The 26,254-nt window shown below is 43.7% G+C and overlaps 1 protein-coding gene across 1 annotated transcript in view; it reads right to left on the bottom strand.

The window, feature by feature from the left end:
- Positions 1-26,254, bottom strand: part of LOC122549951 (dynein axonemal heavy chain 5) — a 366,961-nt gene that overhangs the window by 83,184 nt on the left and 257,523 nt on the right. The window contains exons 63-65 of the mRNA XM_043690232.2: positions 20,502-20,657; positions 6,085-6,267; positions 2,852-3,022 (exon numbers count right to left, since the gene is read on the bottom strand). Coding sequence (XP_043546167.2) covers positions 2,852-3,022; positions 6,085-6,267; positions 20,502-20,657 — 510 coding nt within the window. The remainder of the gene's footprint in view (positions 1-2,851; positions 3,023-6,084; positions 6,268-20,501; positions 20,658-26,254) is intronic.

Here is a 26,254-nt window from a genome sequence, read left to right as displayed (position 1 = left end):
GATCGAAAACAACTACCTAATTATTCTTTCTTCTCCCATTTTCCAGCAGTTGGCCTATAGCCTTGTATGCCTTGCCATCACATGTATACATCTAAATACTTCTTCAATGTTATGAGGGCTTCTATCTCTATCTCCCTTCCACCTTACATGCAAACTCTTAACAATCTCTGGGTGCAAACATTTCATCTCACATCTCCTCTAAACCTTCTGCCCCTTACTTTAAATCTATGCCTCCAGTCACTGATCCTTCCAACAAGTGGAAAGGTTCCTTCCTGTCTACCCTTTCTATGCTCCCCATAATTTATACATCACAATCATGTTTCTCTTCAGGCTTCTGTGCTCCAAGGAAAACAAACCTGGTCTATCCAATCTGTTGTCATAACAAAAACTTTGCAGCCCGGGAAACATGCTGGTGAATCTCTTCTGCACCCTCTCTAGAGCAATACAGCCCTCTTATAATGTGAGTTCCAGAATTTCATGCAAATGTATAATATCACAGCAGAACCATATATTTAAATTAGAACTATTCTTTAAAAAAATGACATAGCAACAGCAATTGATGGGCAAAACCCACTGTTCGTCTGATATATCAGAAATGTATCTGCCATTAGACCATAAGAACACAGGACATAGGAGCAGAAGTAGACCATTCAGCCATTGAGACTGCTCTGCCATTCAATGAGATCATGACTGATCTGACAATTTTCAACTCCATTTTTCTGTCTTCTCCCTATAACTCTTGATCCCTTGCCTTGAATTGACTTAATGACTCAACCTCAACAGCTCTCTGCAGTAAAGAGTTCCACAGATACACTACCCTCTGAGGTAAGAAATTCCTCCTCATTTCCGTCTTCTATGGGTGACACTTTATTCTGAGATTAAGATCTCTGTCTCTAGACCCTCCCACAAGGGGAGACAACTTGTCTGCAACCACTCTTTTAGTCCTCTAAGGAGGTTATATGTTTGAATAAAATCTCCTTTCATTCTCCCAAATTCAGTATAAACCCAACCGACTCATCCTATCCTCATAAGAAAATCTCTTCATACCCGGGATCAACCTAACAAAATTTTTCTGGACTGCCTCCAATTCCAATTTTTCTTTCCTTAGACAAGAGGCCCAGGACTGTTCACACTATTCCAGGTGTGCTACAAGTACTGCTCTGCATAGTTTTAACAAGTTTTAACAAGACATCTGTACTTTTATATTCCATTTGCCTTCCCTATTGTCCATTGGACTTGGATGCTAGTTTTTGTGATTCATGAATTGAGACTCCCAAATATACTGTGATGTAACTTTTCATAGCCTTTCTCCAGTCAAATAATATTCAGCTGTGCTATTCTTTCTGCTAAAGTGCATAACCTCACATTTCCCATGTTATTTTCAATCTGTCAAGTTTCTACCCACTTGCTTACTCAGTCTATATCCCTCTGTAGACTCTTTGTGCAACCCTCACCTCTTAGCTGCCCACCTATTGTTTATATCATTTGCAAATTTTGCTAGAGTACATTCACTTTCCTCATCCAGGTCATTAGTATACATTGTAAATATCTATGGCCCAGCACTGTTCCTTGTGGCATTCCATTAGTTACAGGTTGCCTTCCTGAAAATGCCCCTTTCATCCCAACTCTGTCTTCTATTAGTTGGGCAATCCTCTATCCATACCAATATACATCCCCCAACACCATGAGTTCTTGCCTCATTAAGTAGCCTTATGTGTGGTATCTTATTGATGCTTTTTCGGAAATCTAAATATATTACTTCTACTCATTCCCCTTTATCTATCCTGCTTGTTATCTGCTCAAACAACTGTCATAAATTTGTCAGACAAAAGATCCTCCTTCATCAAGCCATACTAGCTCTGCTGGAATATGTTGTGTAGTCCTAAATGGTCTGCTATTATATCCTACATCACAGAGGAACATTTTCTAAATGACAGGTATTAAATTAATTGGCTTGCAGTTACCTGTTCTGTTTTTATCCCCCTCACTTTCTGTATAAGGTGCTTTATTGAAAGTTTTCAAATCAGAATCTATGGATTCTTGGAATATTGAGACCAATGCATCCATTATTTCCTTTAAAATCCACCATGTCCAGGGGTTCCAATGGCTGTTACCTGCTTTAGTTTTGCTAGTCCTTTTAATGATAGATTGTATTGATTTCTTCCCTCTTCAGCCCCTATATCATTCAGTATTCTGGGTGTAGACTTGCTCGCTGAGCTGGAAGGTTTGTTTTCAGAAGTTTCGTCACCATACTAGGTAAAATCTTCAATGAGCCTCCAGAGATGCTACTTAGTATAGTGATGAAACGTCTGAAAATGAACCTTCCAGCCTCAGCAAGCAAACCTACATTCAGAACCTCAACTTAATTCAGTATCTTTGGAATGCTATTAATATTCTCAATTGTGAAGATCAATGCAAAATATTTGTCCAACCCCTCTGCCATTTTCTGACTCCCTATTAATAGTCCGCCAACCTCATTCTCTAAGAAACCGACATTCACTATTTCTAGACATATAAAGAAACTCTTACAATCTGATTTTATGTTACCTACTAGTTTGCCCTCCTTGTTTTCTCCCTTTTTTGGTCATCTTTTGCAGGCTTTTAAAATGTTCCCAATCCTCTGAGTTATCATTAGTCTTTACCACTTTTTACAGTTTTTCTTTCCATTAGATACTATCCTTAACATCCCTGGTTAACCATGGTCATTTATCCTCTTCCTGGAATCATGTTCCCTCACTGCAATATGTCATAAAAAATGCAAGTTGCAGCAAAATACCACTGGAGAATGAGATTTGGGGGAAAAAAAACTCTTTGAATCGGCACAGAGTAGCATTTTTGTCAGTCATTTTACCTCTTCAGCTGTTATCTTTGTGACCTGAAGTACTTCAATCAATGATTCATCCTCCACCAGAGAGCCTTCTGTACTGGTTAGACGAAATAACAAGTTATCTTCCAACTCCTGCATTCTCCGTTTGTTTGATGTAACTTCTTCCATCAGTTGTACTCTCTCCGCTTCCAGTTCCTAGTATACAATCACAACAATCAAATGTGCTAATCATCTGGAAATTCTTGACAACAGGCTTTTCAACCCATATGATTTATTCCCCTTCTCCACCAACCCATGTTGGAGTATGTTTCCATGAATTATCCTGCCATCAGCTGGTGTTTAAAGTCCTTCCAATAACTTCTGATGAATGGCAATCAGAAGTGGGAACTTTTAGCTGATATTTTCCTTTCAGCCAAGAAAATGAGAGCAGGTATAACTCTTCACTGTCTCTATTCCCTTTCTCAACTGGAATCAGTAGACTGTGGTGGAATCTAGGACCCATGCAACTGTGTATTGCTTAACATCATACTAATCTTATTGTTATACATTAACATGACAAGGATTTTGACAGCTAATTTTAAGAATAGTTGTGACTTCAATTTTAAGTTAACACGCTATTCTCCAGGAAGAAATACATTTTCACATGTATGTGAATTTCTGATAATTTTTATTTACATATACAATACATAGATTAGCTTAAAATCTTTTCATCGTAAAATACAAAAAAAGTTTCACAAAAATTGGAGCTCAAATGATAGCTGTAGATTCTTTCATTAGATACTGAAAGAAAGCATAAGCTATTATAAAATACTGTAATAGAAAAGACAAGGGGAAAGTAACAATTTTTTGTATCCTAGCCAAATAATGACAATTACTTCTGGCTATGGCAAGTGGAAAAAAATCAGGCTAGCATCAGATGTAAGAGGCATTATTGGGTTGTCAAAGAGGTGCATTTGAGACAATTGCTTGAGAAAAAACATACTACACATTGTGAAGTGAAATCCACTACAAAAAGCAATGGAAATGGCACTCAGCTAAACTATAGGAAGATTCAGTCCAAGGTGAATAATATTTGTTTTTGCAACTGATTGATCATTTAAGGAATTGTAAAGATAGTTTTGAATATGGGAATATGACTTTGGCTAGGGGAGGTCGGGGAATTGAGGGGTGAATGTTCGAGGTCTGGCATTCAATACTAGAACTGGACTGATTTCCCAATAAACAGAGGCAGCTAGTAAAGCCAACTGACTTCACTATCTGCCTGTTTTCATTCCCACAATTCCAACCCATACCCTCTTTCTGAAATGTGAATATAGCAGGCAAGCTTCCTGCTACAACAGGCTGAAGGGTCTGCCATAGGGAGGTTCCACCACTCAACCTTCTTGTCTCCACCCTGGAAGTGTGATCCTTTGTCTCCATTCCTTGTCTCTCTGGGAGAAAGGACAGTTCAGATGAATGTGGCAACATGTCACATCCTCCCTGGCCGTATGAAAGTTGGTTGAATAGCTGGCAAAAATCAGCCGTGGTTATTTCTAAATACTTGTGCTCCACAGATATTCAGGATACTGCAGGATGCCATACCAAGCACTGCAATGCACCTCTTTACAATAGGTGTCAAGTTTTCCTAATTTAGAAATAATTTTATTCATCTTCTTATCACATTATCTTACTAAAACTCACATTGCATAGTGTTGGGTTTGTGCTGATTGCTTCCTGTCAAATTTCATTCAACATGAAAATACTGAGAAAAATTGGACAAATAAGATGCATAAATCTTGAAAACTAATCTAATTACTCCATCCAAAAGTGATTAGAATAACATTGTTAAAGAAGAAGATAACTCCAAGTAATGTGCAATTCTAAAAGCGTTCATATTATAAATTTAGAAATACATTTTTTGAGGACTTCTTCAGAATGAAAATGCAAATTAACTTAACTGTTTCTTGTAAGAGAAAAACTTTCAAAAACTACTAAACACTGGATTTTTAACTCTAAAGATGTATCACACTTACTAGAATCCTAAGCTGACTGAGAGTGTTATTGAAAAATATGAATGTTTGGGGCATATATACAGTTGGCATTTGCATGTACTCTAATTTCCCAAAGCTTAATTTACAGAAATATTCTGGATTTAGCTTGTAAATTATACATTTCTAGAAGGTGACTTTATAGGTGCTTCCTTTCTAGTCACCTCAAGACTAAAATGTTCCATTGCTTCTTTGACTAGCCTCCCATGTTGCACAGTCTATAGATTTCAGATCATTCAAATCTCTACTGTGCATATCCACGCATTTACAAGTAGCAGTCAGCAATCATTTCTCTTCTTGTTGACTGAAAATGTCTCCAGTTCTTCCAACTTACAATCGTTTACAATTTAGAATTACAATCCTTTCATTGCCTTGAGCCAGATTTGCAGGGTTTGGATTGGGAACAAACACAGCTGGGACTGGAGAAAAATGCATGTCGTATGACATGCCCAGCCAGCCTATCTCCTACTTCCATCCTCCACCTTTCTCAAAAGAGATAGTGAAATGGTTTCCCCTTTTTTACAGATCATCACAGTACATTTTAACATGAGTGTATCTGTATTCATCAAGGTAAGACATGACAGTGCTATGATTGGAAGATGTAACTAATAACCCATTAATCACCATGTTTCGCAGATTGCTGACAGCTTGTCAGTTAGCAAAAGTAAGTAAAAGCTCAACATTTTAACATGTGAAAATGTCTTCAGATGAATTGACAAAGTTCATGGAATGGATAAAATGAAAGAGGATATTTTTACAGAATTAAAGTTATAGTCTAATATGATAATAATGCTTAATGCTGGAATTTTATTTATTATTCTTTCAATCTGTACCAAATACTTAAGTATCTGTACCTAGGTATCCTGTACCTAAGCTGGCACCATAAGTGGCAACATTGCAAACTTTTGACTGCACTCATTCAAGTGCGTGTGATAATAATTCATTCAATTTTTTAAAAGGTTTTCCCATTACTTTTATATATTCAGTTTAGACAATATTTGCTGAGCTGTCAATTTATAAGTAACTATTTATTTGGACAGAGTTATTGTTATTGTCTCCTGACTGCAATTCAACAGCCTAATTATTTTATAAATGCTTCTGTTAATGCTGCTGGTTTGAAGAATCAGGAAGTTCACAGGGCAGGAATGGTTGATGGATATTCCAAAAGGAGTAGGGAGGGAGGTAAAAGAGGTGGAGCTGCTTTTCTGTTTGTTGTTTAACTTGACCTACCTGTTTCTCAATGAGGATGACTCGACCAAGAAGCTGGTCTTCCAGCCCTCTCATTGTGACAGTGAAATCGATAATGGCAGTTTTTGCACTGATTTCAGGAGTGTAAGCAGGATTTGCTAGCTTGGTTGTGATATACAAGGTAAAACCCAACATCACATCGATTTCTTTGTCACCAACCTTTACCTAGGGCAAAGAAATGGGTGCAATATGTTTAGTTCTTCTTTTGATTTGCAGCGATTTTAAAATGCAACAGAATAAATGTTCTTTTGTAAAAGTGATCATATAGAACATAGAACAATACAATGCAGAACAAGCCCTTTGGCCCTCGATATTGCGCCAACCTGTGAATTAATCTAAGTCCATCCCCCTACACTATCCCATCATCATTAATATGCTTATCCAAGGATTGTTTAAATCACCCTAATATGGCTGAGTTAACTGCATTGGCAGGCAAGGCATTCCACACCCTTACCACTCTCTGAGTGAGGAACCTGCCTCTGACATCTCTCTTAAATCCAACACCCCTCAATTTGCAGCTATGCCCCCTCATACAAGCCAACATTATCATCCTAGGAAAAAGACTCTCACTGACCACCATATTTAATCCTCTGATCATCTAATCCTCTCTTAACCTTCTTCTCTCCAATGAGAACAGACCCAAGTCCCTCAGCCTTTCCTCATAAGACCATCCCTCCAGACTAGGCAACATCCTGGTAAAGCTCCTCTGCACCTTTTCCAATGCTTCCGCTTCCTTACTGAAATGGGGCGACCAGAACTGTACACAAGTGAGGCTGCAGTTGCAGTCTTGTACAGTTGCAGCATGACATCACGGCTCCGGAACTCGATCCCTTTACCAATAAAACCTAACACACCGTATGCCTTCTTAACAGCATTATCAACCTGGGTGGCAACTTCCAGGGATCTATATACATGGACACCAAGATCCCTCTGCACATCCACACTACCAAGAATCTTTCCATTGACCCAGAATGCTGCCTTCCTGTTATTCTTCCTAAAGTGAATCACCTCACATTTATCCGTATTGAACTCCATTTGCCACCTCTCAGCCCAATTCTGCAGTTTATCCAAGTCCCCCTGTAACCTGTAACATTCTTCCACACGGTCCATTACTCCACTGACTTTAGTGTCATCTGCAAACTTTCTAACCCATCCACCTATGGCAGTATCCAAGTCATTTATAAAAATGATAAACAGCAGTGGTCCCAAAACAGATCCTTGTGGCACACCACTAGTAACTGGAATCCAGGCTGAATATTTTCCATCAACCACAACTCACTGCCTTCTTACAGAAAGCCAGTTTCTAATCCAAACTGCTAAATCACCCTCGATCCTATGCCACCTCATTTTTTCCAAAAGCCTACCATGTGGAATCTTATCAAAGGCTTTAATGAAGTCCATGTACACCACGTCAACTGCCCTACCCTCATCCACGTGCTTGGTCACCATCTCAAAAAACTCAATGAGGTTTGTGAGACACAACCTGTCCTTGATGAAATCATGTTGACTATCTCCAATCAAATTGTTGCTTGCTGGATGATTATAAATCCTATCTCTTATAATCCTTTGCAAAACTTTTCCTACAACACACGCAAGGCTCACTGGTCTATAATTACCTGGGTCATTTCTACTGCCCTTCTTGAACAAGGGCACAACAGTTGCAATCCTCCAATCCTAAACCGAAGGCAATGATGACTCAAAGATCAAGGCCAAAGGCTCCGCCATCTCCTCCCTAGCTTCCCAGAAATCCTCAGATAAATCCCATCTGGCCCAGGGGACTTATCTACTTTCACACCTTCTAGAATTGATAACACCTCCTCCTTACTAACTTCAATCATGTCAAGTCTAATAGCCCATATCTCAGTCTTTTCCTCTATAATATTCTCCTTTTCCTGAGAGAAAACAGATGAGAAATATTCATTTAGCACCTCTCCAATTTCCACAGGGTCCACACACAATGTCCCACTTCTGTCTTTAAGTGACCCTATTCCTACCCTAGTCATCCTTTTATTCCTCACATACCTATAGAAAGCTTTAGGGTTCTCCTTTATTCTAACTGCTAAAGACTGCTCATATCCCCTCCTTGGCTCTGTTATGTCCACCTGGACACAGTCTGAAAGTAATACACCATATTCTGAAAGACATTTGAGAAAATATAGACAATAGACAATAGACAATAGGTGCAGGAGTAGGCCATTCTGCCCTTCAATCCTGCACCACCATTCAATATGATCATGGCTGATCATCCTTAATCAGTATCCTGTTCCTGCCTTATCTCCATAACCCTTGATTCCACTATCCTTGAGAGCTCTATCCAACTCTTTCTTAAATGAATCCAGAGACTGGGCCTCCACTGCCCTCTGGGGCAGAGCATTCCACACAGCCACCACTCTCTGGGTGAAGAAGTTTCTCCTCATCTCTGTCCTAAATGGTCTACCCAGTATTTTTAAGCTGTGTCCTCTGGTTTGGCACTCACCCATCAGCGGAAACATGTTTCCTGCCTCCAGAGTGTCCAATCCTTTAATAATCTTATATGTCTCAATCATATCCCCTCTCAGTCTTCTAAACTCAAGGGTATACAAGCCCAGCCGCTCCAGTCTTTCAGCGTAAGGTAGTCCCTCCATTCCAGGAATTGACCACGTGAACCTACGCTGCACTCCCTCAATAGCCAGAATGTCTACCCTCAAATTTGGAGACCAGAACTGCACACAGTACTCCAGGTGTGGTCTCACCAGGGCCCTGCACAGCTGCAGAAGAACCTCTTTGCTCCTATACTCAATCCCTCTTGTTATGAAGGTCAGCATGCTATTAGCTTTCTTCACTACCTGCTGTACCTGCATGCTTACCTTCATTGACTGGTGTACAAGAACACCCAGATCTCTTTGTACTGCCCCTTTACCTAAATTGATTCCATTTAGGTAGTAATCTGTTCTTGCCACCAAAGTGGATAACCATACATTTATCCACATTAAACTGCATCTGCCATGCATCTGACCACTCACCTAACCTGTCCAGGTCACCCTGTAATCTCCTAACATCCTCCTCACATTTCACCCTGCCACCCAGCTTAGTATCATCAGCAAATTTGCTAATGTTATTACTAATACTATCTTCTATATCATTAACATATATTGTAAAAAACTGCGGTCACAGCACTGATCCCTGCGGTACCCCACTGGTCACTGCCTGCCATTCTGAAATGGAGCCATTTGTCACTACTCTTTGTTTCCTATCAGCCAGGAGAAAGTGAGGTCTGCAGATGCTGGAGATCAAAGTTGAAACTTTATTGCTGGAACAGCACAGCAGGTCAGGCAGCATCCAGAGAACAGGAGATTCGACGTTTTGGGCACAGGCCCTTCTTCAGGAATGAGCAGAGAGTGTTCAGCAGGAGAAGATAAAAGGTAGGGAGGAGGGACTTGGAGGAGGGGCGTTGGAAATGTGATAGGTGGAAAGAGGTCAAGGTGAGGGTGATAGGTCGGAGTAGGATGGAGGCGGAGAGGTCAAGAAGAAGACTGCAAGTCAGGAAGGCGGTGCCGGGCTGGAGGGATTCGGCTGAGACAAGGTGGGGGGAGGGGGGATGAAGAAACTGGTGAAGTCCAAGTTCATCCCCTGTGGTTGGAGGGTTCCCAGTCGGAAGATAAGACGCTCCTCCTCCGACCGTCGCGTTGTTGTGGTTTGGCGGTGGATGAGTCCAATGACCTGCATATCCTCGGTGGAGTGGGAGGGGGAGTTGAAATGCTGTGCTACAGGGTGGTTGGGTTGGTTTGTCCGGGTGGCCCAGAGGTGCTCTCTGAATCGCTCCGCAAGTAGGCGGCCTGTCTCCCCAATATAGAGGAGGCCACACCGGCTGCAGCGGATGCAGTAGATGATGTGGGTGGAGGTGCAGGTGAATCTGTGGCGGATATGGAAGTTTCCTTTGGGGCCTTGGAGAGAAGTGAGGGGGGAGGTGTGGGCGCAAGTGTTGCACCTCCTGCGGTTGCAAGGGAAGGTGCCGTGAGTGGAGGTTGGGTCGGTGGGGGGTGTGGATCTGACAAGGGAGTCGCGGAGGGAGTGGTCTCTACGGAAAGCTGATAGGGGAGGGGAGGGAAATATATCCTTGGTGCTGGGGTCTGTTTGGAGGTGGCGGAAGTGACGGCGGATGATGCGCTGTACATGGAGATTGGTGGGGTGGTAGGTGAGGACCAGTGTGGTTCTGTCCTGGTGGCGGTTGGAGGAGCGGGGCTCAAGGGTGGAGGAGCGGGAAGTGGAGGAGATGCGGTGGAGGGCACCGTCGACCACGTCGGGGGGGAAATTGCGGTCCTTGAAGAAGGAGGCCATCTGTGTTGTACGTATTTTGAACTGGTCCTCCTGGGAGCAGATGCGGCGGAGACGAAGGAATTGGGAGAATGGGATGGCGTTTTTACAGGGGGCAGGATGGGAGGAGGTGTAGTACAGGTAGCTGTGGGAGTCGGTTGGTTTGTAATAGATGTCCGTGTTGATTCGGTCGCCTGAGATAGAAACAAAGGTCTAGGAAGGGGAGGGAGGAGTCCGAGACTGTCCAGGTGAATTTGAGGTCGGGGTGGAAGATGTTAGTGTAGTGGATGAACTGTTCAACCTCCTCGTGGGAGCACGAGGTAGCGCCGATACAGTCATCAATGTAGCGAAGGAAAAGATGGGGGGTGGGGCCAGTGTAGTTGCGGAAGATGGATTGTTCCACATACCCTACGAAGAGGCAGGCATAGCTGGGGCCCATGCCTACTCCTTTTGTTTGGAGAAAGTGGGAGGATTGGAAAGAAAAGTTGTTCAGGGTGAGGACCAGTTCGGTCAGTCGAAGGAGGGTGTCGGTGGAAGGGTACTGGGTGGTACAGCAGGAAAGGAAGAAGCGGAGTGCTTTGAGTCCTTCGTGATGGGGGATGGAGGTGTACAGGGACTGGATGTCCATGGTGAAGATGAGGCGTTGGGGACCGGGGAAGCGGAAATCCTGGAGGAGGTGGAGGGCGTGGGTGGTGTCACGAACGTAGGTGGGGAGTTCTTGGACTAATGGGGACAGGACCGTGTCGAGGTATGCCGAGATGAGTTCGGTTGGGCAGGAGCAGGCTGAGACGATGGGTCGTCCGGGGCAGTCAGGTTTGTGGATTTTGGGCAGGAGGTAGAAACGGTCGGTGCGGGGTTGTGGGACTATGAGGTTGGAGGCGGTGGATGGGAGGTCCCCTGAGGTGATGAGGTTATGGATGGTCTGGGAGATGATGGTTTGGTGGTGGGGGGTGGGGTCATGGTCAAGGGGACGGTACCTCCTCCTACCGTCCCCTTGACCATGACCCCACCCCCCACCACCAAACCATCATCTCCCAGACCATCCATAACCTCATCACCTCAGGGGACCTCCCATCCACCGCCTCCAACCTCATAGTCCCACAACCCCGCACCGCCCGTTTCTACCTCCTGCCCAAAATCCACAAACCTGACTGCCCCGGACGACCCATCGTCTCAGCCTGCTCCTGCCCAACCGAACTCATCTCGGCATACCTCGACACGGTCCTGTCCCCATTAGTCCAAGAACTCCCCACCTACGTTCGTGACACCACCCACGCCCTCCACCTCCTCCAGGATTTCCGCTTCCCCGGTCCCCAACGCCTCATCTTCACCATGGACATCCAGTCCCTGTACACCTCCATCCCCCATCACGAAGGACTCAAAGCACTTCGCTTCTTCCTTTCCTGCCGTACCACCCAGTACCCTTCCACCGACACCCTCCTTCGACTGACCGAACTGGTCCTCACCCTGAACAACTTTTCTTTCCAATCCTCCCACTTTCTCCAAACAAAAGGAGTAGCCATGGGCACCCGCATGGGCCCCAGCTATGCCTGCCTCTTCGTAGGGTATGTGGAACAATCCATCTTCCGCAACTACACTGGCCCCTCCCCCCATCTTTTCCTTCGCTACATTGATGACTGTATCGGCGCTACCTCGTGCTCCCACGAGGAGGTTGAACAGTTCATCCACTACACTAACACCTTCCACCCCGACCTCAAATTCACCTGGACCGTCTCGGACTCCTCCCTCCCCTTCCTAGACCTTTCTGTTTCTATCTCAGGCGACCGAATCAACACGGACATCTACTACAAACCAACCGACTCCCACAGCTACCTGGACTACACCTCCTCCCATCCTGCCCCCTGTAAAAACGCCATCCCATTCTCCCAATTCCTTCGTCTCCGCCGCATCTGCTCCCAGGAGGACCAGTTCAAAATACGTACAACACAGATGGCCTCCTTCTTCAAGGACCGCAATTTCCCCCCCCGACGTGGTCGACGGTGCCCTCCACCGCATCTCCTCCACTTCCCGCTCCTCCGCCCTTGAGCCCCGCCCCTCCAACCGCCACCAGGACAGAACTCCACTGGTCCTCACCTACCACCCCACCAATCTCCATGTACAGCGCATCATCCGCCGTCACTTCCGCCACCTCCAAACAGACCCCAGCACCAAGGATATATTTCCCTCCCCTCCCCTATCAGCTTTCCGTAGAGACCACTCCCTCCGCGACTCCCTTGTCAGATCCACACTCCCCACCGACCCAACCTCCACTCCCGGCACCTTCCCTTGCAACCGCAGGAGGTGCAACACTTGCGCCCACACCTCCCCCCTCACTTCTCTCCAAGGCCCCAAAGGAAACTTCCATATCCGCCACAGATTCACCTGCACCTCCACCCACATCATCTACTGCATCCGCTGCAGCCGGTGTGGCCTCCTCTATATTGGGGAGATGAGGCCGCCTACTTGCGGAGCGATTCAGAGAGCACCTCTGGGCCACCCGGACGAACCAACCCAACCACCCTGTAGCACAGCATTTCAACTCCCCCTCCCACTCCACCGAGGATATGCAGGTCATTGGACTCATCCACCGCCAAACCACAACAACGCGACGGTCGGAGGAGGAGCGTCTTATCTTCCGACTGGGAACCCTCCAACCACAGGGGATGAACTTGGACTTCACCAGTTTCTTCATCCCCCCTCCCCCCACCTTGTCTCAGCCGAATCCCTCCAGCCCGGCACCGCCTTCCTGACCTGCAGTCTTCTTCTTGACCTCTCCGCCTCCATCCTACTCCGACCTATCACCCTCACCTTGACCTCTTTCCACCTATCACATTTCCAACGCCCCTCCTCCAAGTCCCTCCTCCCTACCTTTTATCTTCTCCTGCTGAACACTCTCTGCTCATTCCTGAAGAAGGGCCTGTGCCCAAAACGTCGAATCTCCTGTTCCCTGGATGCTGCCTGACCTGCTGTGCTGTTCCAGCAATAAAGTTTCAACTTCCTATCAGCCAACCAAATTTCAATCCAAGTTAGTACTTTGCCCTCAATACCATGCGCCCTAATTTTGCTCACTAACCTCCTATATGGGACTTTATCAAAAGCTTTCTGAAAGTCCAGGTACACTACATCTACTGGATCTCCCTCGTCCATCTTCAGAGTTACATCCTCAAAAAATTCAAGAAGATTAGTCAAGCATGATTTCCCCTTTATAAATCCATGCTGACTCTGACCTATCCTGTTCCTACTATCCAGGTGTGTCATAATTTCATCCTTTCTAATAGACTCCAGCATCTTTCCCACCACTGAGGTCAGACTAACTGGTCTATAGTTTCCTGCTTTCTCTCTCCCACCTTTCTTAAAAAGTGGTACAACATTAGCCACCCTCCAATCCGCAGGAACTGATCCTGAATCTATCGAACTCTGGAAAATAATCACCAACGCATCCATGATTTGCAATGTGCAAATGATAACACAATCTATAACATAGAGAATGAAACATTCCAATCCATTTAGTAACAGACAGTGTGACCTTTGCGGAGAATAAATGGGAGTGGCTTTGCAGGTTAGTTATAGCTTGAAGGGTTAAAATGCAAAACCTGGATCTCTCCATTATCCAGTCTGTGCTCAGTTTAGAAACCCAGTATAAGTGCATTCCATATTGGTCTAGAATGCCATATGTTCTAATCTTGCAAAGAAATTTCGTGCACAGTCCAAAATACACTCATAGATGTTTCCAGCACAGAAGAACATCATTAAGCTCATAATATTTGTGCAAGTCAAAAAAGATGTCAATACACCAATCCCATTGTCCCACTATTGGTCTATAGCTCTGGAGATGATGACAACACAAGTGAATATCTAAATACTGCTTCAACATTGAGAGTTTCTAATTGAACCACTCCTTCAGGCAGTGAGTTCCAGACCTCCACAACGTTCTAAACGAAGAAAATATCAACTCTCTTTTAGCCTTCTGCTTCTGACCTTAAATTCATACTCCCTGGTTAATTAACCCTCCACTAATGAATAAAGTGCCTTCCTATCCATCCTATCTCTTACCTTATACAATCTTATAAGGTTCCCTTTCAATCTTTGCAGTGCCAAAGAAAACTGCCCCAGCTTATCCAACCTTTCATCAAAACTGAGACCCTCCAGCCCAGGCAGCATCCTGGTAAATCTGCTCTGCATCTCCTTGAGTGCAATCACATCTTTCCTTTTATATGGTGATCAGAACTGCACACAATGCTCCAGTTGTAGCCAAATTAGGGTTTTATACAGTTTACACATAATCTAAATAAAAGCAAATTACTGCGGAAGCTGGAATCTGAAACAAAAAAGAGAAAATGCTGGAAAATCTCAGCAGGTCGGGCAGATCTGTAAGGAGAGAAAAGAGCTGACGTCTCGAGTCTAACTGACCCTTTGTCAAAGCTCAAACATAATCATCTTGCTCTTAAATTTTATGACTTGGCCAAAAAATGCAAGTATCCCATATGCTGCCTTAACTGCCTAAACTACCTGCCCTGCTACCTTCGGGGTTCTGTGGATGCACACTTAGGTACCTCTGATGTTCAGTACTTTGCAGGGTCCTACAAGTCATTTGTCAGATAATTCATCGGTCAAATTTCAGATGTAATTGCAACATCATACTCTGATGTGACTATCTGTGCTCTCAGCTTAAATGTTTTATTCCTCAGGTAAAAACAATGACTGCAGATGCTGGAAACCAGATTCTGGATTAGTGGTGCTGGAAGAGCACAGCAGTTCAGGCAGGCTCCTTGCATTAAAGTATATTCCACTTAGCCTTGCTAAACTCACTCATTTCTTACCTGGACTATTTTTCTTTTGCCTTCTCGATTCATTACTGACAAATTACTCAGCTAACTCAGCAGCTGTTAATATTGCAACTTGGACAGGTGAAAAACTGAAACCAAACATCATAACATGACCTGACAAGGAACTTATTCTAAGTATCATTAGCCTTTAAATGTGAAATTCTACATACAAAGATGCATTGTGTCAATTGTTTTTTAGTTACTAAATGTGTTATGGATAAAATTATTATTCATTATGCCTGGCAACTTTTTAAATGTACATAATATTCTATCTGGATTACTCCCAGTGCTATGAGCTAGTGAGGGCAGCTATAGGAGGATAGAGCAGATGAATGCATGGCTGAGGAGCTGGTGTATTGGAGAAGGATTCTTTGGATCATTGGAATCTCTTTTGGGATAAAAGTGACCTGTACAAGAAGGACAGATTGCACCTAAATTGGAAGGGGACTAATATACTGGCAGGGAAATTTGCTAGAACTGCTTGGGAGGATTTAAATTAGTAAGGTGGGGTGGGGAGGGGGGGGGGGGCAGGGAGATAGTGAGGAAAGAGATTGATCTGAGACAGGTACAGCTGAGAACAGAAGGGAGTCAAACAGTCAGGGCAGGCAGAGACAAGGTAGGACTAACAAATTAAACTGCATTTATTTCAATGCAAGGGGCCTAACAGGGAAGGCAAATGAACTCAGGGCATGGTTAGGAACATGGGATTGGGATATCATAGCAATTACGGAGATATGGCTCAGGGATGGGCAGGACTGGCAGCTTCATGTTCCAGGATACATGAAGGATAGAAAGGGAGGAAAGAGAGGAGGGGGAGTGGCATTTTTGATAAGGGATAGCATTACAGCTGTGCTGAGGGAGGATATTCCTGGAAATACATCCAGGGAAGTTATTTGGGTGGAACTGAGAAATAAGAAAGGGATGATCACCTTATTGGGATTGTATTATAGACCCCCTAATAGTCAGAGGGAAATTGAGAAACAAACTTGTAAGGAGATCTCAGCTATCTGTAAGAATAATAGGGTAGTTATGGTAGTGGATTTTAACTTTCCAAACATCGTCTGGGACTGCCATAGTGTTAAAGGTTTGGATGGAGAGGAATTTCGTAAGTGTGTACAAGAAAATTTTCTGATTCAGTGTGTGGATGTACCTACTCGAGAAGGTGCAAAACTTGACCTACACTTGGGAAATAAGGCAGGGCAGGTGACTGAGGTGTCATTGGGGGAGCACTTTGGGGCCAGCGACCATAATTCTATTAGATTTAAAATAGTGATGGAAAAGGATAGACCAGATCTAAAAGTTGAAGTTCTAAATTGGAGAAAGGCCAATTTTAACGGTATTTGGCAAACACTTTCAAAAGCTGATTGGAGGGAGATGTTTGCAGGTAAAGGGACGGCTGGAAAATGGGAAGCCTTCAGAAATGAGATAACAAGAATCCAGAGAAAGTATATTCCTGTCAGGGTGAAAGGGAAGGCTGGTAACTGTAGGGAATGCTGGATGACTAAAGAAATTGAGGGTTTGGTTAAGAAAAAGAAGGAAGCATATGTCGGGTATAGACAAGATAGATTGTGTGAATCCTTAGAAGAGTATAAAGAAAGTAGGAGTATACTTAAGAGGGAAATCAGGAGGGCAAAACGGGGACATGAGATTGCTTTGGCAAATAGAATTAAGGAGAATCCAAAGGGTTTTTACAAATATATTAAGGACAAAAGGATAAATAGGGAGAGAATAGGGCCCCTCAAAGATCAGCAAGGCAGCCTTTGTGTGGAACGACAGTAAATGGGGGAGATACTAAATGAATATTTTGCATCAGTATTTACTGTGGAAAAGGATATGGAAGATATAGACTGTAGGGAAATAGATGGTGACATCGTGCAAAGTATCCAGATTACAGAGGAAGAAGTGCTAGATGTCTTGGAATGGTTAAAAGTGGATAAATCCCCAGGAACTGATCAGGTGTCCCCAGGAACTCTGTGGGAAGCTAGAGAAGTGATTGCTGGGCCTCTTGCTGAGATATTTGTATCATCGATAGTCACAGGTGAGGTGCCGGAAGACTGGAGGTTGGCAAACGTGGTGCCACTGTTTAAGAAAGGTGGTAAAGACAAGCCAGGGAACTATAGACCAGTGAGCCTGACCTCGGTGGTGGGCAAGTTGTTGGAGGGAATCCTGAGGGACAGAATGTACATGTATTTGGAAAGGCAAGGACTGATTAGGGATAGTCAACATGGCTTTGTGCGTGGGAAATCATGTCTCACAAACTTGATTGAGTTTTTGAAGAAGTAACAAAGAAGATTGATGAGGGCAGAATGGTAGATGTGATCTATATGGACTTCAGTAAGGCGTTCGACAAGGTTCCCCATGGGAGACTGATTAGCAAGGTTAGATCTCATGGAATACAGGGAGAACTAGCCATTTGGATACAGAACTGGCTCAAAGGTAGAAGACAGAGGGTGGGGGTGGAGGGTTGTTTTTCAGACTGGAGGCCTGTGACCAGTGGAGTGCCACAAGGATCGGTGCTGGGCCCTCTACATTTTGTCATTTACATAAATGATTTGGATGCAAGCATAAGAGGTACAGTTAGTAAGTTTGCAGATGACACCAAAATTGGAGGTGTAGTGGACAGCAAAGAGGGTTACCTCAGATTACAACAGGATCTGGACCAGATGGGCCAATGAGCTGAGAAGTGGCAGTTGGAGTTTAATTCAGATAAATGTGAGGTGCTGCATTTTGGGAAAGCAAATCTTAGCAGGACTTATACATTTAATGGTCAGGTCCTAGAGAGTGTTGCTGAACCAAGAGACCTTGGAGTGCAGGTTCATAGCTCCTTGAAAGTGGAGTCGCAGGTAGATAGGATAGTGGAGGCGGTGTTTGATGTGCTTTCCTTTATTGGTCAGAGTATTGAGTACAGGAGTTGGGAGGTCATGTTGCGGCTGTACAGGACATTGGTTAGGCCACTGTTGGAATATTGCGTGCAATTCTGGTCTCCTTCCTACCGGAAAGATGTTGTGAAACTTGAAAGGGTTCAGAAAAGATTTACAAGGATGTTGCCAGTGTTGGAGGATCTGAGCTACAGGGAGAGGCTGAACAGGCTGGGGCTGTTTTCCCTGGAGCGACAGAGGCTGAGGGGTGACCTTATAGAGGTTTACAAAATCATGATGGCCATGGATAAGATAAATAGGCAAAGTCTTTTCTCTGGGGTCAGGGAGTCCAGAACTAGAGGGCATAGGTTTAGGGTAAGAAGGGAATGATTTAAAAGAGACCTAAGGGGCAACCTTTTCACGCAGAGGGTGGTACATGTATGGAATGAGCTGCCAGAGGATGTGGTGGAGGCTGGTACAATTGCAACATTTAAGAGGCATTTGGATGGGTATATGAATAGGAAGAGTTTGGAGGGATATGGGCCAGGTTCTGGCAGGTAGGACTAGATTGGGTTGGGATAGCTGGTAGGCATAGACGGGTTGGACCGAAGGGTATGTTTCCATGCTGCACATCTCTATGACTTTATGACTCTTTTGCTAGCCATTTCTCCATGATATAAAGATCACAAGATGGAGCAGAAATAACCCATTCAGTCCAAGATTGCTCCACTAATCAATGAAACCATGGCTGATCTGATAATCCTCATCTTGCTTTTTCCTCTAATTCTTTATTCCCTTACTGATTAAAAATCTGCTTATCTCAGCCTCAACATACATAAAAATCCAATCTCTACAGCGCTCTGAATTCCACTGCATGACTACCCGCAGAGAAAGGAAATCTTCCTCCTCTCCACCTTAAATGGCTGGCTCCTTACTGAGACTCTCCCAAAAGGGAAAATGACAACCATTCTACAACTAACCTGTCAAGACCTTTAACAGTTTTGTATGTCTTAATAAGGTCTCTTGGGAGTCAACCTATCGTCCACACCCAGGATCAACCTAGTGAACCTTCTCTGGACTTCCTCCAAACCAGTACATTTTTTTCTGGACTGCCTCCAATATCAGCACATCTTCTCTAGAAAAGGGGACCAGAACTATTTTCAGTATTCTAGCTGTGATCTAATTAGTGCCATGCATAGTTTTCACAAGACATCTCTATTTTTAAACTCAATTCCATTTGAAATAAAGGCTAACGTTCTATTTTACTTCCTGGTTATCAGCTGAACTTGGATGCTAGTTTTTTCATGATTTATGCACTAGACTGCCCCAAATCCCTTTGTGCTATAGCTTTCTGCAGTCTTTCCCCATATAATTAATATTCAGTTTGACTCGACATATAAAATCAGCTCCGCAAGGATCTTGTATTGAATGCGGAGGAGAGATCTGGCTCTTCAGTTTGACCAGCACTACCTTTAAAGTGAGTTATATGGATACAACATGGACAACTATATCTGGGCATAGAGTGAGGTCTACAAACATAGCCAGCTGAGAATGCAAATCCAAACTTTGTGGAGCTACAACCACAGATGGGCATTCCTGAGGTTCCATGGTACGGATGTGTGTGATAATCACCTGGCTTTGGTCCATTTCCAGAAAACACCCCTCCCCCATTGGATTAGAAGGTAGCTCTATCTGTCTGCTCGCAGTGAGTAGTTAATTAGGCTGATTAACCTGACCATTGATGGCATTTGTTAGAAGCGCTCTGGAACTTTTCAAGTGGCAAGCAGATTCTCTCAGAGGTCAAAGGCTGGCTGATAAATAGAGGTGGCCTACTGGTGGCAGGCAATAGTGAGAAGGTGGGGAGGTGGGGGGGGGGAAAACGGTGACAGAGATGGGTTAAAAATGGTTCATTCACTTAGCTCCCACCCCTGACCCTCAGCCACAAATGTCAGATGGCTACAGCTATGCCTTGTGGAAAAGTCTGGCTATCCCATTTTTGTTTTACACTTGAGAAATTTCTTTGGAGAGTGCCTTCATCTTGATGAACCCTCTTTGTTTCCCATTTCCATTAGCAGCTCCAGATGTTGGGCTTGCCAATCCTTCAGTGCTGGAGGTACTACTATCTGTTCTTCAGTCTTGTTAGGGAACCTAAATACGGTTATTGAATTAGTCATTCTCTTCAAAATCATTCCCTGGATCCCAGCACCGACATGTCTAAGTTCCCAACTTTCACTTTCTAGTCATCACAGGATTGAATCAATTGCTATTCACATCAAGCTTAACTCCTATTCATTAACAATTCTTTTGTTCACTCAAATATTTTCTGTATTTGAGTATATCATTTATTTACAATAAAAAGATCCTACTGTGAGTAAACAATATATTCATTAAAACTTTTCATTATTTTCAAATCTGATCTTACTTTATAAGTCGATCCTGATTTAATAAAATTCTTTTCCAAAACGTTGTCAAGTGCAGGATCCAACTCCTCTCCTACATCCTCCATTAGTAGAGGGCGACCCAGAGACAGACAGTCCTCTAGGTGAGTTCTGAAGTATTTATGATTAAGTGATGTTATCTACAGGCACAAAATTAATCAATTAGTTCAGTGAAAAAAACATTCGCTAAGATTAAGAAGAAACAAAAGCCACAATTTGTTTCAAAAGCATCAAAAGAACCCCTCACAAAATGTAGGATTGTGAGAAACACTGTCGGCTTTTTTTCAAATACACTACCTTGGACTCTTATTCTCAATTTCACATCAATTTCTCTGATACTTTCAACAGGTAACCATGTCAAGTGAAAATATCGTACATGTGTACATGGACATTCAATATGACTTTGTGTAGCCCAATTTTATAGGCAGTAAATTGACAGAAGCACAAGGAGGTGAATATAGGTCTCTCATGAATTTAAATAGCCCATGTCATTGAAAGTGAATCATGGAATTGTACAGCACAGAAAGAGACCATTTTCCCACTTGGGCATGTGATGCCTGTTTTATAAAGTATTTATGATCCTTCATTGGGGTATTAAAATATCTGTCATTGCATACAAACTCAAAAGGTATACACGGGAAAATAATTAAATAAATATTGTTGAATAGCCATTACAGAGAAATGGCTGCAGGTTGACATAGATCAGAACATGTATATTGAATATTGCAGTGAATTTAGGAAGATTAGGAAGCTAAGGAATAGTACAGGCATGGATCTGCTAATGATGAAATCAACTCAATAGAGTAGGATGACCCAAGTTCAGGAAACTGAAGCAAAAAGGGACTTGGGATTCCTAGCTCGGTATTCTTTTAATGTTAACATGCAGGTTCAGTTGGTGGTTAAGAAGTCAAATGCAATATTAACATTCATTTCATGAGGGTAAGAAATCAAGAGCAGAGATGTACTGCTACGGCTGTGTAAGGTCCTGGTCAGACTTCATCTCGAATATTGTGATCAGCTTTAGGCCCTGTATCTAAGGAAGGATGCATTAACATTGGAGGGGGTCCAGAGCAGGTTGACAGGAATAACTCCAGGCATGAAGGGCCTGTCATATGAGGAGCAGTTGGGGATTCTGGGTCTGTACTCGATGGAGTTTCGAAAGATGAGCGAGGATCTCATTGAAACCTACAGAATACTGAGACACCTGGATAGATTGAATGTGGAGAAGATGTTTCCTCTACTAGGGGAGACTAGGACCAGAGGGCTCAGCCTCAGAATGAAGTGACAACATTTTAGAACTGAGTCAGGAGGAACTTCTTCAGCCAGAGGGTGATGAATCTGTAGAACCCATTGCCACAGAGGGCTGTGGAGGTCAAGTGTTGTCTGTATTAAAGATAGAAATGGACAGGTTCTTGATTGGTAAGGGGATCAAGCGTTATGGGGAGAAGACCGGAGAATGGGTTAGGAAACATATCAGCCATGATCAAATGATAGAGCAGACTTGATTGGCTGAACAGCCTGATTCCACTCTGGTGTCTTATGGTATGCAATGCCAAGTCATTTTGGTAATATATGATGAAATTACAAAATATGGCGAGATCTGATGTAGGTGAAAGCTTTTAAGGGATGATGTTGCATGCAATAATGAGATGTTGTGCCACAAGACTTGAGGATAGGTGGGCCCAGTGGAAAGATAAAGTGAGTGTGAGGTAGCAGAGTGAAGATTGTAGAACTTCCTATTATAGAACGCAGAAGAACATATACAAAACCTGCTTTGCTAACCATGGGCAGCATGGTGGTTCAGTAGTGAGTAGTCCTGCCTCATAGTGCCAGGGATACGGGCTCGGGGGGATTCCAGCCTTCAGTGTTGCCTGTATGGAGTTTGTATGGTTTCCATGTGTTCTGCCTGGGTTTCCTCCAGTTTCCTCCCTCAGTCCAAAAGTGTGCAGATTAGTTGGGTTAGCTATCCTAAATTGTCCTGTTGTGTCAAGGGATGTTCAGGCTAGGAAAATTAGTCATAGTAAATGTGGGGTTTGCAGGAATAGAGTGGGGTGATCTTGACTCCCTCGTCAGATCCACACCCCCCACCAACCCAACCTCCACTCCCGGCACCTTCCCCTGCAACCGCAGGAGGTGCAAGACTTGCGCCCACACCTCCCCCCTCACCTCCCTCCAAGGCCCCAAAGGAAACTTCCATATCCGCCACAGATTCACCTGCACCTCCACACATATCATCTATTGCATCCTCTGCACCCGATGTGGCCTCCTCTATATTGGAGAGACAGGCCGGCTACTTGCGGAGCGTTTCAGAGAACACCTCTGGGACACCCGGACCAACCAACCCAACCACCCTGTAGCTCAACATTTCAATTCCCCCTCCCACTCCACCAAGGATATGCAGGTCTTTGGACTCCTCCATCGTCAGACCACAACAAAACGACGGTTGGAGGAAGAACGCCTCATCTTCCGGCTAGGAACCCTCCAACCACAAGGGATGAACTCGGATTTCACCAGTTTCCTCATTTCCCCTCCCCCCACCCTGTCTCAGTCAAATCCATCAAATTCAGCACCGCCTTCCTAACCTGAGATCTTCTTCCCGACCTCTCCGCCCCCACCCCAGTCTGACCTATCACCCTCACCTTGACCTCTTTCCACCTATCCCATTTCCGACGTCCCTCCCCCAAGTCCCTCCTCCCTACCTTTTATCTTAGCCTGCTGGACAAACTTTCCTCATTCCTGAAGAAGGGCTTATGCCCGAAACGTCGATTCTCCTGTTCCCTGGATGCTGCCTGACCTGCTGCGCTTTTCCAGCAACACATTTCCAGCTCTGATCTCCAGCATCTGCAGACCTCACTTTCTCCTCTTAGAGAGAATTGTAAGGGATAGGATTTATGAACATCTGGATAGGAATAATGTGATCAAGGATAGTCAGCATGGTTTTGTGAAGGGCAGGTCGTGCCTCACAAACCTTATTGAATTCTTTGAGAAGGTGACTAAGGAGGTAGACGAGGGTAAAGCGGTAGATGTGGTGTATATGGATTGTAGTAAGGCATTTGATAAGGTTCCCCATGGTAGGCTGCTGCAAAAAATACGGAGGTATGGCATTGAGGGGGAGTTGGAGGTTTGGATTATGAATTGGCTGGCTGGAAGAAGACAGAGGGTAGTAGTTGATGGTAAAGGTTCAACTTGGAGTGCAGTTACTAGCGGTGTTCCGCAAGGATCTGTTTTGGGACTATTGCTGTTTGTCATTTTTATAAATGACCTGGAGGAGCGGCTAGAAGGTTAGGTGAGCAAGTTTGCGGATGATACGAAAGTTGGTGGAGTTGTTGACAGTGAGGAAGGATGTGTCAGGATACAGTGGGATATAGATAAGCTGCAGAGCTGGGCAGAAAGGTGGCAAATGGAATTCAATGTGGGTAAGTGTGAGGTGATTCACTTTGGTATGAGTAACAAAAAGATGGATTACTGGGCTAAAGGTCGGATACTTGGTAGTGTGGATGAGCAGAGGGATCTTGGTGTCCATGTACACAGATCTCTGAAACTTGCCACCCAGGTAAATAGTGCGGTGAAGAAGGCATATGACGTACTGGCTTTTATTGGTAGAGGAATTGAGTTCCAGAGTCCTGAGGTCATGTTGCAGTTGTATAAGACTCTGGTGCGGCCGCATCTGGAGTATTGTGTGCAGTTTTGGTCGCCATACTATAGGAAGGATGTGGAGGCACTGCAACAGGTGCAGAGGAGGTTTACCAGGATGTTGCCTGGTATGGTAAGAAGATCGTATGAGGAAAGGCTGTTTTCATTGGAGAAAAGAAGGTTTAGGGATGACTTGATAGAGGTGTACAAGTTGATTAGGGGTTTAGATAAGGTTGACCATGAGAACCTTTTTCCACGTATGGAGTCAGCTATTACGAGGGGGCATAGCTTTAAATTAAGGGGTGGTAGGTATAGGACAGATGTTCGGGGTAGATTCTTTACTCAGCGAGTCGCGAGTTCATGGAATGCCCTGCCAGTAGCAGTGATGGACTCTCCCTCTTTATGGGCATTTAAACGGGCATTGGATAGGCATATGGAGGATAGTGGGCTAGTGTAGGTTAGGTGGGCTTGGATCAGCGCAACATCGAGGGCCAAAGGGCCTGTACTGCGCTGTATTTTTCTATGTTCTAAAATGTGTTGGGGGGGGAAGAGTGGGGTGAAAAAACAAGCAAATAGAAGACAAGAGAGATACATGGCAAAGGGGCAAGGAGATAACAACGAAGTAAGTAAAGATACTGAAAAGGGCCTCAAATATTCAGTCCGAATAAACAGCTCTTCCTGCCCTCTCTCCTTCATCTGCCTCATATCTACTTAAAACATCTCTAGCATTTGCCCAGTTGTGATGACAGGTCTTTGATATGATATACAACTCTATTTCTCTATCCACAGATGTTACCTGACCTATTGAATTTCCAACACTTGCTGCTTTTAATTCAGAGATCTAGAATCTGTAGTATCTTGCTATTCAAAAATACTTTTGCATGAGTGTTTAAAAAGAAGACAGAAGTGGTCTGGAAATACAATGGGGAATGTAAATAAAGTGATCAGTCAGCCATTCATTTTGTATATTTTAAAATAATAAAATGTATATAAAGCATTATGATGCTACAAGCCAACTTTCCTTCTGTGCTAACTTAGGTATTCCCGTAAATCAATTCTCAAAAATTTGTTTTGGTGTAATTTGTGTTTTTATTTGTTTAGTCCCTTACCATGTCTTTGAAATATCTCAAAAGCTTGCCACACAATTGCTTTGAAGTGCAGTCACTGTTATGTTAGGCATACACGACAGCCATTCAACATAAAACAAGATTCTACAAACAGCAGTGAGTAATATGAGATGAATTACATTTTGTAATGTTTATTGAGGGATATATTCTACTGATCCATTGAAATGATCTGCTAACCTTAATAAAAGCAATGACTCTGCATAGACATACTCTCAATTATTGAAATCATTGCCATTTCAAATATTTTTAATTTAAGTTCGTGCACAGCATATGTGACTGATTTTTCTGGTTCATTGTTCCTGGCGCAGGCTTGTAGTGTTAAATATGTGGCATTGAAAACAGGGCCTATGTACATGAGAATGCAGGATAAATTAATTACTATTGAACTTTTCTACTAATTGTATTCATTTGTAGAATTCAAGGAGGCTTTAATAGTTAAGTTGGCTCTTTTATGTGAAAGAACACTACCAGCATGATTGAAATTATGATTTTGCTGTTGCTATTTGCTAAGAAACGACCTAATATAGCCCAATAACACTAGAAAAGAATTTCATTAGTGATTTAGAGTCATGGAGATGTACAGCACGGAAATAGACCCTTCGGTCCAAGTCGTCCATGCTGACCAGATGTCCCAACCTAATCTAGTCCCACCTGCCAGCACCTGGCCCATATCCCTCAAAACCCTTTCTTTTCATATACCCATCCAAATACCTTTTAAATGTTACAATTGTACCAGCCTCCATCACTTCCTCTGGCAGCTCATTCCATACACGTACCTGCCTCTATTGAAAAAGTTGCCCCTTAGGTCTCTTTTACCTCTCTACCCTCTCACCCTAATCTATACCCTCTAGTTCTGGACTCCCCAATCCCAGGGAAAATACTTTGTCCATTTATCTTATCCATGCCCCTCAATATTTTTTAAACCTCGATAAGGTCACCCTTCAGCCTCCAATGCTCCAGGGAAAAATGTCCAAGCC

This window comes from Chiloscyllium plagiosum, unplaced genomic scaffold (genome assembly GCF_037043375.1).
Source record: "Chiloscyllium plagiosum isolate Xiang-an unplaced genomic scaffold, Cpla_swu_hap1 HiC_scaffold_5, whole genome shotgun sequence".
Taxonomy (NCBI): Eukaryota; Metazoa; Chordata; class Chondrichthyes; order Orectolobiformes; family Hemiscylliidae; genus Chiloscyllium; species Chiloscyllium plagiosum.
The sequence above is the reverse complement of the archived record's forward strand: the minus strand, read 5'-3'. Positions and strand labels throughout refer to the sequence as shown.